The 14,353-nt window shown below is 37.0% G+C and overlaps 1 protein-coding gene and 1 non-coding gene across 3 annotated transcripts in view; both read right to left on the reverse strand.

The window, feature by feature from the left end:
- The window catches only part of Ralgapa2 (Ral GTPase activating protein catalytic subunit alpha 2), a 307,510-nt gene that overhangs the window by 88,362 nt on the left and 204,795 nt on the right, over window positions 1–14,353 (reverse strand). For both annotated transcript variants that reach the window (XM_042666417.1, XM_042666416.1), the window contains exon 36: window positions 11,336–11,494. In XM_042666417.1, coding sequence (XP_042522351.1) covers window positions 11,336–11,494 — 159 coding nt within the window. The remainder of the gene's footprint in view (window positions 1–11,335; window positions 11,495–14,353) is intronic.
- On the reverse strand, window positions 1,265–1,371 carry LOC122096153. The gene has a single exon (XR_006145249.1). It is a non-coding gene; the product is annotated as a U6 spliceosomal RNA (small nuclear RNA).

A 14,353-nucleotide genomic window follows, 5' to 3' on the forward strand; every position in this document is an offset into this window, starting at 1 on the left:
TTGTTGTAATGGGTCCACCTGTAACCCTATGTAAACAATTTGTTTTTTCCCTTCCCCTCCACAAAATATACCAACAACAAATACAGTGAAAGCAGTGCTTATACCATGGGGGAGGGACATACAAAGCAACAAAGAAATAATCTTATAAATATGTTGGAAACAATTACAAGAAAGAAAAAAAGTTTGAATCCTTACCTTGGGGTTCATTTTGCCTAACATCAACTTGTCTGACCTTTTCTGCTTGACTCAGACATATACTAGTTAATGCAAATAAGGGAAACCATGGGACCTATGTTTCTTTGCGTCTGGCTTATTTCACTTAGTATAATTTTTTCCAAGTCTTTCCATTTCCTAACAAATGGGGCAATGTCATTCTTTCTGATGGAGGCATAGAATTCCATTGTGTATATATACTACATTTTCTTGATCCATTCATCTACTGAGGGGCATCTGGGTTGGTTCCGTATCTTAGCTATGGTAAATAATGCTGCAATAAACATAGTTGTTCTTGTAGCTTTAGTGTGGTCTTGTTTGTGATCATTTGGGTAAATGCCCAAAAGTGGGATTGCTGGGTCATAGGGGAGCTCTATGTGGAGTCTTTTGAGGAACCTCCATACTACTTTCCAAAGTAGTTGGACAAGTTTACACTACCACCAACAATGCATTAAGGTTCCCTTCTGTCCACATCCCCTCCAGTATCTGTTGTTATTACAGTTCTTGATTATAGGCATTCAAACTGGGGTGAGGTGGTATCTCAGTGTTGTTTTGATTTGCATTTCTTTTATGGCTAGGGAGGTTGAGCATTTCTGCATGTGTCTATTGGCCATCCTTCTTTCTTCTTCAGAGAAATTTCTCATTAAGTCTTTTTTTTTTTTGGGTCCGGTCATGGGGCCTGAACTCTGGGCTTGGGCGCTGTCCCTCAGCTCTTCAGCTCAAGGCTAGCGCTCTACCACTTGTGCCACAGCACCACTTCCGGCTTTTTTCTTTTTGCTTATATGGTGCTGAGGAATCGAACCCAGGGCCTCATGCATGCAAGGCAAGCGCTCTACCACTGAGCCACCTTCCCAGCCCCTCTCTTTAAGTCTTTAGTCCACTTATTAACCAGGCAATTGTTTCTTTGAGGATTTGTTGTTGGGGATTTAATTTTTTGAGTTCCAGGTATATTTTAGATATGAGACCCTTGTCTGTTGTATGGCTAGTGAAGATCTTCTCGCAATCTGTGGGCTTTCTATTGATCTTGCTAGCTATGTCTTTTGCCATGCAGAAAAATATGGAACGCTTCACGAATTTGCGTGTCATCCTTGCGCAGGGGCCATGCTAATCTTCTCTGTATCATCCCAATTTTAGTATATGTGCTGCTGAAGCAAACACTGCCTAAAGAATTTGAAGACTACATATACTCTTTCTGGGCCAAAAATAAAAAACAGATTTTTACATGCCATGTGTTGGATAGTTACTTATTTGGGTCAAATTTCTATTAGAGGATATGGAAGAATACAGAGATTTATAATCTGGAGCTCTTATATATAAGTAACTTGCAACAAAACTACAACTATATATTCAAGAAGAAGGAAAAATAAAGCTTTAGAGAGAATACATGTAAAATATTCTGAAGTCACGGCATCCTTTTCTAGTTGAGGAATACAAGGGGAAGGTTTTGCATGCATTAGAGGTGGTCATGACTAAGTGTTAGCTGTAATTCGTGCTGGAAAAACAGGTAAGGCAAACAGTGTAAAACAAGAACAAAAAGATAGGATGGAATTAGCTGCCTTTGCTAGGATAATATTTTAGTACTGTTAGTGATACATGAAAGCTCTGCAAGTTAATAATTAAAGCATAATTAAAAAAATGGAAAGAATATGGAGAAGGACAAAGAACTGCACAGAGTTCCTGAGGGACTACCATGAGCAAAATAGGAAGTCAGAGGTGGAGCCACCAACAGAAGGCAGACAAGTGGGGAGGCCTAGAAGTAGCCATGCAAGAAAAAAAAGGAACTTTGAGAACAGATACATTGGAAGACATATGGAGCATCAATATCAGTAACAGATGACTGAAAAGGCAGAAAGCTGATGTGAGACACTGGATGAATGTGTAGCAGAGATCATCAGCTGAATTTCTCAACTCTAGGCTACTATATTTGCCCACACTCAGCTCTTCCACTTGATGTCCTGATAATCCAAATGAATGCAATATGGGGCAATTGGTAAAATTCCCACCTTTACTTAATGAGAGGCTTAGTACTTGTCTCCAGAAATTCAGACCTAGTGGAGAGGCTACAGATCTTTTAGGTGATCCTTGCAAATTATGTGGCCAGACACCAAAATGGTAATGTTAGAAAGCCAGATAGGAATGACTGAATACATGTCTTTATTCTTGGAGAAAAATACATAATCAAATATTAGATGTACAGAAAGGATCTGTGAAGGTAATAGTAATTGCAGTAATGACCACAATCTCTTTGACCAAATCAATGGTAAGAAATATTGTAATAGTTAATTAGAAAACAAACCAGATTAAAGTACTTATGAAGAGCTTCTGTATATATGGTAGATGGGGTATGTAGAGAGTTATCCCGAGTTTGAAAATACTTTTATAACTAACCCAGGTTCACTTTTAAATAACACAAAAACTACCGTACCCCAGGTAGTAGAAGTACCTTTCCCAATTCCTTGGTCTCACCTTATATAAAACATTGCTACTATTCATTACTTAGCTCTAATACATAATCATTAAATGATTGTTGATACTATTTGAAACATACTATTATCTGTTAGGCCAATTAAACATAAGAAAAATGAAAGATTTCACTTTACCTTCAGTTTTTCCTTCTCTAAACCTATTCCTTTCTTTATGTAGGTGTATATTTTTCCTTCTTTTCATTATTTTAATATCTAATGCAAGAAAGTCATGCTGGCCAAATTCTCTTGATTTTTGTTTGATAAAGTCTCTTTCATATTTGAAGAGCAGTTACAATGCATATAGAATTCAAGGTTAGTGTTCTTTTTTTTTTTCTTTTCTTTCCTCACTTTAAGTACACTACTCTGTTCTCTTCCATAGTTCTTTTTTTTTTTTTTTTTTGGTCAGTCTTCAGGCCTGAACTCTGTGCCTGGGCGCTGTTCCTCAGCTCTTCAGCTCAAGGCTAGCCCTCTACCACTTGACCCACAGTGCCACTTCTGGCTTTTTCTGCTTATGTGGTGCTGAGGAATTGAACCCAAGGCCTCATGAATGCAAGGCAAACGAGCCACCTTCCTAGCCCCTCTTATATACTTTTTGAAAGGAAGTCCTACATAATTCTCAAATCTTTGCTCCTCTGAGACCTCTGAGGTTTCCTTCATGATTTTCCTCTTGCTTTTGGTTTTCTCTATTTTTGTAAAGGAGCCAGGGGCGATGATGTATGTCTGTAATCCCAGCTACAGCTACTTGGAATCCAAAGAATTGCTTGAGTCCAGGAGTTCTGGGCTGCAGTTTGCTATGCTGATCAGATATCCTCACCAAATTCAGCATCAGTACAGTGACTTCTAGGGAGATGAGGAATAACAGGTTGCATAAGGAGAGGTGAACCGGCCCAGGTTGGAAATGGAGTAGGTTAAAACTCACATGTTGATCAGTAGAGGATAGGCTCAGGTGTATATATTTTGGTATTTATCCTATTTGGTGTTCTTGGTTTTTCTTAAATCTGCAGTTAGTGTCTGCCATAAATTATGAGTTTCCCTACAGATTTATAAGATCTTTTATAAGATCTGAGACTTTGTTTTTAAGTTGTAGTTTCCTGTCATTATACAATATCCTGATTACTGGTATTATATCCTATGGATAATATAGCTATTATACTATATCCTACTGATATAGAAGTTAAGATATGGAGGAAGGGAGCGTTTTACAGTCCTATGAGCCTGCGCTCCTCAGCTGCTGAGATATTCACAAGTGCTTCGCAGTTTTGGTTTTTGTGCCCTCTCCTTTAATAGGTGAAACAAGAAGGCTAGGGACTTTGGTATTTTTCTTTACCCATATCATGTGGGTTTTGTTAACATATCATCTCTTGTTAAGAATGGAATGTTTTAAATGGATTTAAAAAATGTTGTTTCCCTATCTTGCTTGCAATGGATGAGGGGATTTTCTATTTTTATTGTGAGGACCTTACAAGGATTTAGAAGGAAAATTCACAAAAGTGAGGCTCTACCTAAGACCCTCCCTACTTTTTACTTTTTACCTTGCAGGGTTGTCCAGAAAGTGGCCAATTACACATTTTCTTACCCTAGTACTGGCCCTACCTTTATTAGTTACTGTTCCTGAATCTCAATTCTAGTAAATTGTATGTGATCCTTTGTATCTGCCTGTTGGCCCAATATGGGAACAAGGGCTTGTCCTGTGACTTCAATTCTTGTAAGTGTAATTGTTTTATTGTTAGGAGGATAACAGTGACTCTACAAAGCTCTCCTCAGGATGGAAAGACACCTGAAATTAGCAGCCTTCTTCCTTTGCATCCTTTCACTCTGTTTATTTTCTTTGCAATATTTATTCTAATTGGAATGTTTCCTGTTCAACCAGTTTACTGGCTATCACATGAAGCAGCCTCAACAGATCTATCTTGTCTGCTTGATTGAAGGACAACAGTTCACTATGACTTTAACTGTTGGCTATTAATCAAGTTCACTGTCTTATTTGAATTATCCAGGATAAGATCATCATAGAGATGCCTCAAAGGTCAAGGTAGAATGGTCACATGGATGGTCTTGGGGTATTGAGCAGACCTCTGCTGACATTGCTTTTTTGTTTGGTGGGTTTGACCAAAGGGCTCCAGAGGTTAAACCAATATTTTAAAAAATCCTATAGACAGGATGGTTGGTATTTTTTAATGTGTTGGTTTTTTTTTTTTTTTTTTTTTTTTGAGTCAGCATGTCTTATGTAGTCCAGGTTGGTCTGGAAATCTTGAGATTTTCATTCTCTGTCCCCAAGTGCCAGGATCACAAGTGTACACCATTGGGTCAGGTTAGGCTAAGCAAGGTCATTATGATTTCAGTGCCTATAGCACCAAAGAAGCTGTTCAACATGATGAAGGATGAGGCTATAGGATTAGAAGTGATGAGAAATATAAACTCCCCTGACCCCTATGATATTACATGGGGTAAAAGTAGCACACAGAGGAAAGTTAAGGAGCTACTCATGGTCTAAAGCCACTCAATTGCCAGATCCAGGCAACAATGACAACAAAAAAACAAATACAAACAAACCAAGAAGAACCTTTTCCTGCTTCTATCTTTAGTAACAACACTCTTTAAGTGTACTTCTTCCTAAAAGCAGTCCAGTAATCAGTGGGAGCAAATATGTGATTAAAAAAAAGCATGCAAAAAAACCAATCTAGTATATTTCAAGTATAAGACACAAAACAAACCTTTAAGGACAAACTCTCCAATTCTGTAGGTCTTGTTTCTTTTCTACAATAGGGTCCTATATGCTCCTGATACCCCATCTCCTGACCTAGATAACAGTATGTGCCCTTGTGTACAGGAGTGTAGCAGGGTCTGCCCTTCATCTCTTGGGCCCCAAATGCCCTTCCTACTGAGGTAGATCAGCAGAGAATAGGAACTGCCTTGCTTTCTGACACAAAGCCTGAACTACACTTTCCCATACAGTGTACATTTACAATAGCTGACTCTGGTTGGCCAAAGGAGAAAAGATAGATGAAATGAGAGGAAGTTGTATATGCCAAATATCAAGTAAAATAAACAGAAAGAAGATGTTAGCTTTCAAGGAAAATCAATGGAGAAGGGATTCTCAAAAACAAGTTGTTGTAAAAGATAAAATAGCAGCTAGGAGCTAATAACAGGGTATAGATTTTCTTCCATTTTAGTGAGGCTTACCATATAACATAAATGTTATTTTTCTTTAGAACTTCTTGTGGGTGTCTCAGTGTTTGAAAAACTGGACAAAAGGGACAACATAAATCCTCCACATCCAGGGAATTCTTTTAATTAGAAGTGGCAATGAATAGAAGAAATCTGGTTTTAATAACACCTAAATGACAGGTGTCTTTTCACATAGTTCTCCAAACTATTTCTTTACTAAAATATATATTACGGCTACTAATAATAAATTACCCAAATGGAACATGCCACAGTGATTAATTTAATAGATTCCTATTTTTTTGAAATTCTGGTCATTTGGCATTATTTTTTTAATAAATGATTCTCTGTATATCTAAAAGTTAATTTACTTCCTCGAGAATTTCCCAGAATATTTTAAAGGGCATTATTTATTCTCAAAAAGACTTTTACTGAGATTGAGATAAATGTTTAAGACAATTGCATATTATGAAATAAAGAGAAATTTATATAACCATGTTTCAAAGTAAAAGATACACTTTATGTAATGAGGCCACTCTAACAAGCTTAAAGCCTTTCCTTTCAAACACAGGTACCAAGATGGCTTCCCTTGGTCTCATCTGTGCAAAAGATCTGGTGGCTTTTGGTCTAACAGCCTTTTGCCAGTGTTTTTTAGGCACTTGGTTCAGGGAAAGGTCCAGATCTAGGTGTCATCCTAGAGAGCAATACACACCCAAACATATATGTATACAGTTTCTGTCTGTGTCTGTCTCTCACACACACACACATACACACTCACTCACTCACTTACTCACTCACTCACTCATGTTGATAAAGCTGTAAGAGAATTAGCTATCACTTTGACTGTCACCAGAGTATTGGTCAGGGCAAATGAAGGAAAGTATGGGCATATAGGACAAAGGATTCAATGGAATCATTTACAAATCTTGAAAGGACTGCAGAGAGGCCAAATTTTATAGTTGAGGAACCTAAGGTCCAAAGAATTTGAGATACCTGCTTAAGATACCTACTCCCTTGTGGCAGCCTTGGAACTAGATCATTGGGGTCTCATCTTCTATCCTATTACACTTTTCTTCTTCATACTCCTAAGAAATGACTGAGTCATCATCAGTTTTTCTCCCATACCCATATCTACTGGGGTAAATCAAGTAGAGTTTGGAGGATGTAAATGTTTTATATTTCTAACAGTAACAGTCTGATTGAAACAATGATAGGAAACCTGTCACAAAACTTCCTCTAATCTTAACAGCTTGTGGTGAAAGCTACTTCAGAACAAACTTGTTAGTCAAATGGTTACCATTCAGTCACTAATGTGCTTGGAGATTAATATGTTCCAAGCATTAAAACTGATCTTCACCAATAAGCCGGCAAATACTATGAACTTCCATGACTTTCTAGTCATTGAAGACAGGGAAAGCAACATGGGAATTCACTGTAGTGTGGAGGCTTTATGAATCACTTTGCTAATGAACAAATAGGTTGTTTTCACCAACTCCATAAAGTCACTCACACTCTGCCTTACATGCAAGTCTTTTCTGGATAGCTGACTTGGTGATAAAAATAGGACAAAAACATTAACCCTACTGATAATATATTTCATTTCTATGACCAAAGGACTATTGTGTCAGTATTTATGGAGATGGGCTTATTTCAAAAGAAACTTAACAATTAAATGATCCTGAGAAGCACATTGAAAAATTTAATTCAAAAAGAAACAAAAGTTCAATACAAGGCTCAAGAAGTGAGGTTTTTATGTAGGCACACAAGCACATGCACACTCCTTCCACATACTATTTCACAAATGCTGTGTATTATTAAGAGGAGGCGGATTCTGCCAGGCACATAATTTGTATATTTAAGGGAGGTGTATGGAATGAAAAAGCGAAATATGTTAAATTTCAAAGGACTTGGAAGCAATGCTGCCTGTGAGCTTGTATTACAAATAGCCCTACATTATTACATACGCTATTAATGAGGCCAACTGAATGAAAGTACAATTTGAATATGCATGACTCTATCCAATGAGCAGGACTTTTTGTGTACTGATGAGTGGTTTTTTTTCCTCCTAAAAAAGGATTAAAATTATTCTTAGTGAAGTATGGCTGCCCAAAGATCAGAAAAGCAAATGTATTTAGACCACAGAGTCATACTACATTCATATGAAATATACAGGTGCTAAAATGTCCTTGACTCCCTCCACAATTTCTAAAATTTACGCAAATCCTGGTCTTCGAATATCTGTCACCTTAAAGCAACTGCATCATTACAATTTACAAAATTAAAAGATAATTATTTTTGGTGTCAATTCCTAAAAGTAGACAAGGCTAAACAAACCTTTAGATTCTAGGCCCTTCACTTTTATAGTAAGGAACACTAGTTATAAGACTGGGGAATGGGTAAATTATTGCACCAAATGGCTGAGAATTAATCTCTGCTGACTAGCTGTAATCTAACGAGGCGTCTGTGTCCCAGGGAGCCTGCAGCATGTCCCTGGCGGTATGTGCACTGTGTCGAGTCTGCGTGGCACCCTTTGTCCTCGCTCACAGGCGGCCTTCCCCCTCATTGTCCATAATATCCTCATGCATCTGGGACGCGTGGAATGCATTCACACTAACAGACTTACCATTGTTTTCTCTCAGAAGCTTTGTTGAGCAAAGACTGCATCACGGTTACTGATAATTATATTGCTTAATTAATCAAGACAAAAAAATTTGCAAATCATTGCCTGGTTGCCAAGCAGGGAGATAAAAAATGACAACAATACAAGCTGAGGCAATATAACAAAAGTAACAGCTATCTGATCAGAAATTCTTATATAATGAAGCTATTAATGCTAAAGCGGTTAATGTTAACATTGCTCCAGGTGTCTCTACTTAGATGCAAACAAAAAGGCTAACATTATGGATATAAAAGGCCAAATGTTGCCATGGATTCTGTAACCTGATAGAGAGGACAGCCTTTTCATTTGATTAGGGAATGCAATTTAAATACCAGGGACTGAAGCCAAACAAACAGACTTTCCCTCCAAAAGGCTCTTGCATTCACCCTGGGGTCAGTGGTTGGTGAACAAAAGGTCAGCCACACTTGCCCTGGAAATGTCTGGATTAATTTTATTACACTGTAATGGTTTGTACTTTAAATGTAGGAATAACACTAAATTTCTAGTTGCCCATTATTTTCTTCTTCCCTTTAGGCTTTTTGAATTAAAATATTAAGAAAGCAACTTGCTCAATTCCTCTTGTCAGGTCTCATGGCCAAATTATCAAACTTACACATTTTGAATAAAATTTTTAAAGGTAAATTAAAAATGATAGCACTTTTATGCATCTTTTGTTACTATTTTAAACATCATTTTTGAGACTATAAAATGAACTGAAAGGTTCTTCATGTTCTTTATTTACTTCAACAATAAATGTGACATTTTTAAGACATTAAATGGCATTTTAAAAGACTAAGTTGAAAATGAATTAATAAAGCCAGCTAATCCACACTAAATACTAAAGAAACAGATTTTCTAGTTTTGAGAGGTAAAAGAGAATAAATTTATTGGTTTTCTAATATTAAAATTCTCAGTTTAATTTTAAAAATTAAGGCAATACAAATACAAAGAGTAGACAATGTTAGCACTAATCCTTTCCTTATGGTACAAAATTGGAACACTTCACATACACTAAGGGCTGAATAAGAGATAATATAAATATTTGATATGAACTTTTGGCATCTTCACCCTATCAATAGGAGAGCCTTATTCTTTTGCATCAGATATTGGATTTCCTGGATTTAGGACTCCCATCTATCTAGTTTTATAAAAGAAAAATGTATGCTAAACTTGGCATTCATTATTTATTTCTATGACAGTAACTATAGAAAAAATACTATAGCAATAATAATAATAATAGCTAATGCTAAAATAGCTTTCATTCTGGGTCAGGCAATATTTGAAGCACCTTTTCACATATTACCCCATTTATCACAGGTTATTACTATTATTAATAATATTATTATAAATCTCAATTTGAAAATAAATCTCAGTGGCCTATTATTTTAAATTTTAAAAAGTTTAAAAATGGTATTGTTGTACTTATAATGCACTATGTAATTCTCTTGTTTCTTTTGTATGTTCTTCCCCCACAGTATAACCCCTGTTTTCACTATCTGATTCCCATGTTCTCCATCTTGTATATACATTTTTATAATTTGGAGAGGGAAAGGGATATAACTAAATGCTTAAATAAGGATATAGGTTGACCCATTGTAACAATGCAATGTACAAGAACCTTACAATTTCTGGGGTGGGGGAGGAGTTTGGGAGGTGGGGAGGCAGGAGATGGTAGGGGAAAAACAAAGGAGGAGGTAACAATGCTTGATAGGAAGTGTATTCATTACCCTACTCGTGTAACTGTAACCCCTCTGTACAATATTTTTACCATAAAAATATATATGGAAAAGAAAAAAATGGTAATGTTCATCTCCTTCAGAACACGTTGGAATGAAAATAAAGATTACATTTAATAGTAGACTGAAAAACACTTGAAGAGTGACTTAATACTCTAAATATTTAATTTAAAAACTTAAAAAAACTCTTCATAAGAGTTCATAAAGAGGCTGCGAATGTGGCTTAGGTAGAGTGCTTGCCTTGCATGCATGAAGCCCTGGGTTCGATTCCTCAGTACCACATAAACAGAAAAAGCTGGAAGTGATGCTGTGGCTCAAGTGGTAGAGTGCTAGCCTTGAGTAAAAAGAAGCTCAGGGACAGTGCCCAGGCCCTGAGTTCAAGCCCCAAGCCAAAAAAAAAAGGAAAAAAAGAGTTCATAAGAACTTCTTCATAAGAAGTTCAAAACAAAAGTAAGTTACTACATAAAGTATTGTCAAGACATCACTAAAGGCACGACAAGTATGGAAAACAGCAGCTGGTACACAGGGCATAGACTATTGGATTGTTCTAGCCAGTCCCATGATCAATATCAATTGACATAACTGAATTGATTCTGTGGCAAGGTGCTTTGATTGTTAATACCCATCATGTTGGCTGTGCTTTAAGGGCACAGACTCTTTGTGGACATGCTCAAAATCCTTCAGTTCTGACTTCTTTTAGTACTGGTCATTGGCTGATAAGTTCAATGCCTATCCTCAGACAATTTTGGGTTCTATATCCACAGATATCCCCCAAATGCTAGTATAATAAAGAGGTCTTTCAACTTTTACTAAATCAATGTGCCCCATTTTTAAAATTAAAATATTTCAAACATTACATTTTGAAAGCTTAAAAAATTTTAAATCATAAGTTTCTCTGACAAATTTTCAAAGGGGCCAAGAATACAATATGGAATTTTATGCTCATGATTAAAATTCTAGTTCACACTGCATTCTTACATAATAACACATATTTGGATATTTATGTAAGATATTCATCACTTGGAAGAGTTTCCTTGAATTCAAATGATTGGTTTCAATAACTGTGAATTGGATGGCCAATGCTGTAGAAAACATACCTCAGGTTTCTTCGTTATTGCAATAAAGAACATGTGATTCTTCATTGGGTAAATAATGATTGAAACATCTCCAAAGGCAGTTGGGATAATACCCCTGCGGTAGTCCCTGGAGTGTTCAGACCAGACGATGTGGACCTCATCATTCCCCAAGTGACGGAGCTGCAACAGAAAATTGGCTCTTTATTAATCAAGGTGATAACAGCAGTTTATAAGGGGTCATGGTTTACAAATTGAATTATAAAACTCAGAGGAAAAAGTACTTTATTCCCAAAGTAGGGTACAACATGGATGCCTTTATGAGAACTTTAAAAAGCACAATTCCATAAAAATACGTTCTTCATCTATGAGGTACATTTGGTGCTAAGCTCATAATTCCAAGTATTAAGGACATTCTAGTTGAATGAGGCACCGACTTTTCAAGGTCTCTTTTATTTCCTTAATGGGTTTTTCTTCTATGTCAGAATCATATGCTTTGTTTTGATGAGCATGGCTCTAAAAATTAGTGTCAAGATTATTTTTATGCTACATTAGTACTTTAAGCCTCTTAACTCAGTGGATACTAAGCAGAATATAAGTCAACATAAACCATTATAACAGAAATGTTAATAAATGTATAAGTAATTAGTCTTTGGATAAACATTTAAAAAGCAAAAGTATAAAATTACACTAACAGGAAAAATAGATATATAATTTGGTAGGAATTCTAGTATCTGACATTTTAAATTTGAAATTAAGTGGTAAATTTAAAAGTTCTGTAAGAAGGGGCTGGGAAGGTGGCTCAGCGGGAGAGTGCTTGCCTCGCATGCATGAGACCCTGGGTTTGATTCCTCAGCACCACATAAACAGAAAAGGTTGGAAGTGGCACTGTGGCTCAAGTGGTAGAGCTCTAGCCTTGAGCTGAAGAGCTCAGGACAGTGCCCAGGACTAGAGTTCAAGCCCCAAGACTGACCAAAAAAAAAAAAAAAAAAAGTTCTGTAAAAGCGGGGCACTGGTGGCTCATGCCTCTAGTCCTAGCTACTCAGGAGGCTGAGATCTGAGGATCATGGTTCAAAGTCAGCCCAGGCATTTAAGTCCGTGAAACTCTTATCTCCAATAAACCACTAGAAAACCAGAAATGGTGCTGTGGTTCAAGCAGTAGAGTGCTCTCCTTTAGCTGAAGAGCATAGGGACAGTACCCTAGCCCAGAGAGTTCAAGCCCCATGACTAACAAAAAAAAAAAAAAAAAAAGAAAAAGAAAAACAAAGTTCTTTAAGAGCACCAATGTGTTTCATATATCATCCTGTTTAATCTTCCCCAAAACACCCTGAGATATCCTATGCTATCTTCATCTCACCTTGCAATGAGGAAATAGGTGCTCAGGAAGGTGAAAGCTGCTATGCCTCCCCAAGCCCACATGAACACTCTTGAAGCCAGGTAGGCTAGGAACATGGACTGATGCACTGGTTCAATGCTATTTTTACTATTCCACTACTATCTAAGCCTATATCAAAGTTGCTTTATTGTAACAGTACAAGGATCTTAGCCTATTTGCTTATTTGTTTTTTTTAATAATTGTATACATATAAACTCCAAAAAACAAATTATAGACTCACGGTCCTTTTTAAGGAGGCCTTATCAGAAAGATTTCAGGAAGAACTTTGTGAGAGTTCTTTCAGGGCCAAGCTGTGTCACTTGCAAGAACAACCTTGATAAACTTCCTGTATGATAACTTCACTAGAGAAAGCTGCATGTGAAATCAGTTTAGAAATCTAAAAGGAGGATTTGAACAGATTGTATAGATTAAAAAATGCTGACTGGTAAAAGCCTTTGATGCCTACTTGGAATGTAAGTTTCTGTCTCTGCATCTAGCAGCAGAAGGTTGCTATCTATCACCTTAAAAAAAGTCTTTTCTTCGTTTTGTTATTCCCCTTCTCCTCCCCAGATTAGATAAATGTATATACAAGATACAGAGTACCAAAATCAAGTATAGTGACAACAGGGGATATACCAGAGGGGGAAGAACATACAAAGGAAACAAAAAAAAATCACATAGTACATTTAAAACAATAACAACAAATATAGACCTCTTGTGTCCATATCTTGAGGTTCATTTCACTTAGCATCATTTTATATGGACATATGTACATAGCTTTTGAGCTTTTCAGCTCATCTGATAAGATAATCCTATATGCATACTAATTATTGCAAATAAGGGAAACCATGGGACCTAAATTTCTTTGGGACTGGCTTACTTCACTTAATATGATTTTTTCCAAGTCTTTCCATTTCCTAACAAATGGGGCAATGTCATTCTTTCTGATGGAGGCATAGAATTCCATTGTGTATATATACCACATTTTCTTGATCCACTCATCTACTGAGAGGCATCTGGGTTGGTACCATAGCTTAGGCTATGGTGAATAATGCTGCAATAAACACAGTTGTGCTGGTAGCTTTAGTATGGCCTTGTTTGCACTGAAACAAGGACACAGGATGACCCATTGCAACAACAATACCCACAGGACAGTATATTGGAAACAAACTTTACAACTTCTGGTGGGGGTGGGGGTGGGGGGGAGGGAGGTGGGGATGGGTGTGGGAGTGGGGGGAGGGGAGGGATAGTGGGACAACAACAGGGAAGGGGTAATAATGGTCAACAAGTAACGTACTCATTGCCTCACTCATGTAACTGTAACCCCTCTGTACAGCATCTTTACAATGAAATAAAATTTTAAAAAATGTCTTTCTTGCTTCCTTGCTTATTTAACAGATGAAATTAAAAAAAATAGATCAAATTATGGCTGGGAAGGTGGCTCAGTGGTAGAGTTTGCCTTGCATGCATGAGGCCCTAGTTTTGATTCCTCAGTACTACATAAGCAGAAAAAGCCAGAAGCGGCGCTGTGGTTCAAGTGGTAGTGCTAGCCTTGAGCTGAAGAGCTGAGAGACAGTGCCCAGGCCCAGAGTTCAGGCCCCATGACCAACACACACACACACACAAAAAAACCAGATCAAATTAAAAAGCACCTTAGCAAAATAGAA

This window comes from Dipodomys spectabilis, unplaced genomic scaffold, assembly GCF_019054845.1.
Source record: "Dipodomys spectabilis isolate Male_0828 unplaced genomic scaffold, ASM1905484v1 ptg000365l, whole genome shotgun sequence".
Classification (NCBI taxonomy): domain Eukaryota; kingdom Metazoa; phylum Chordata; class Mammalia; order Rodentia; family Heteromyidae; genus Dipodomys; species Dipodomys spectabilis.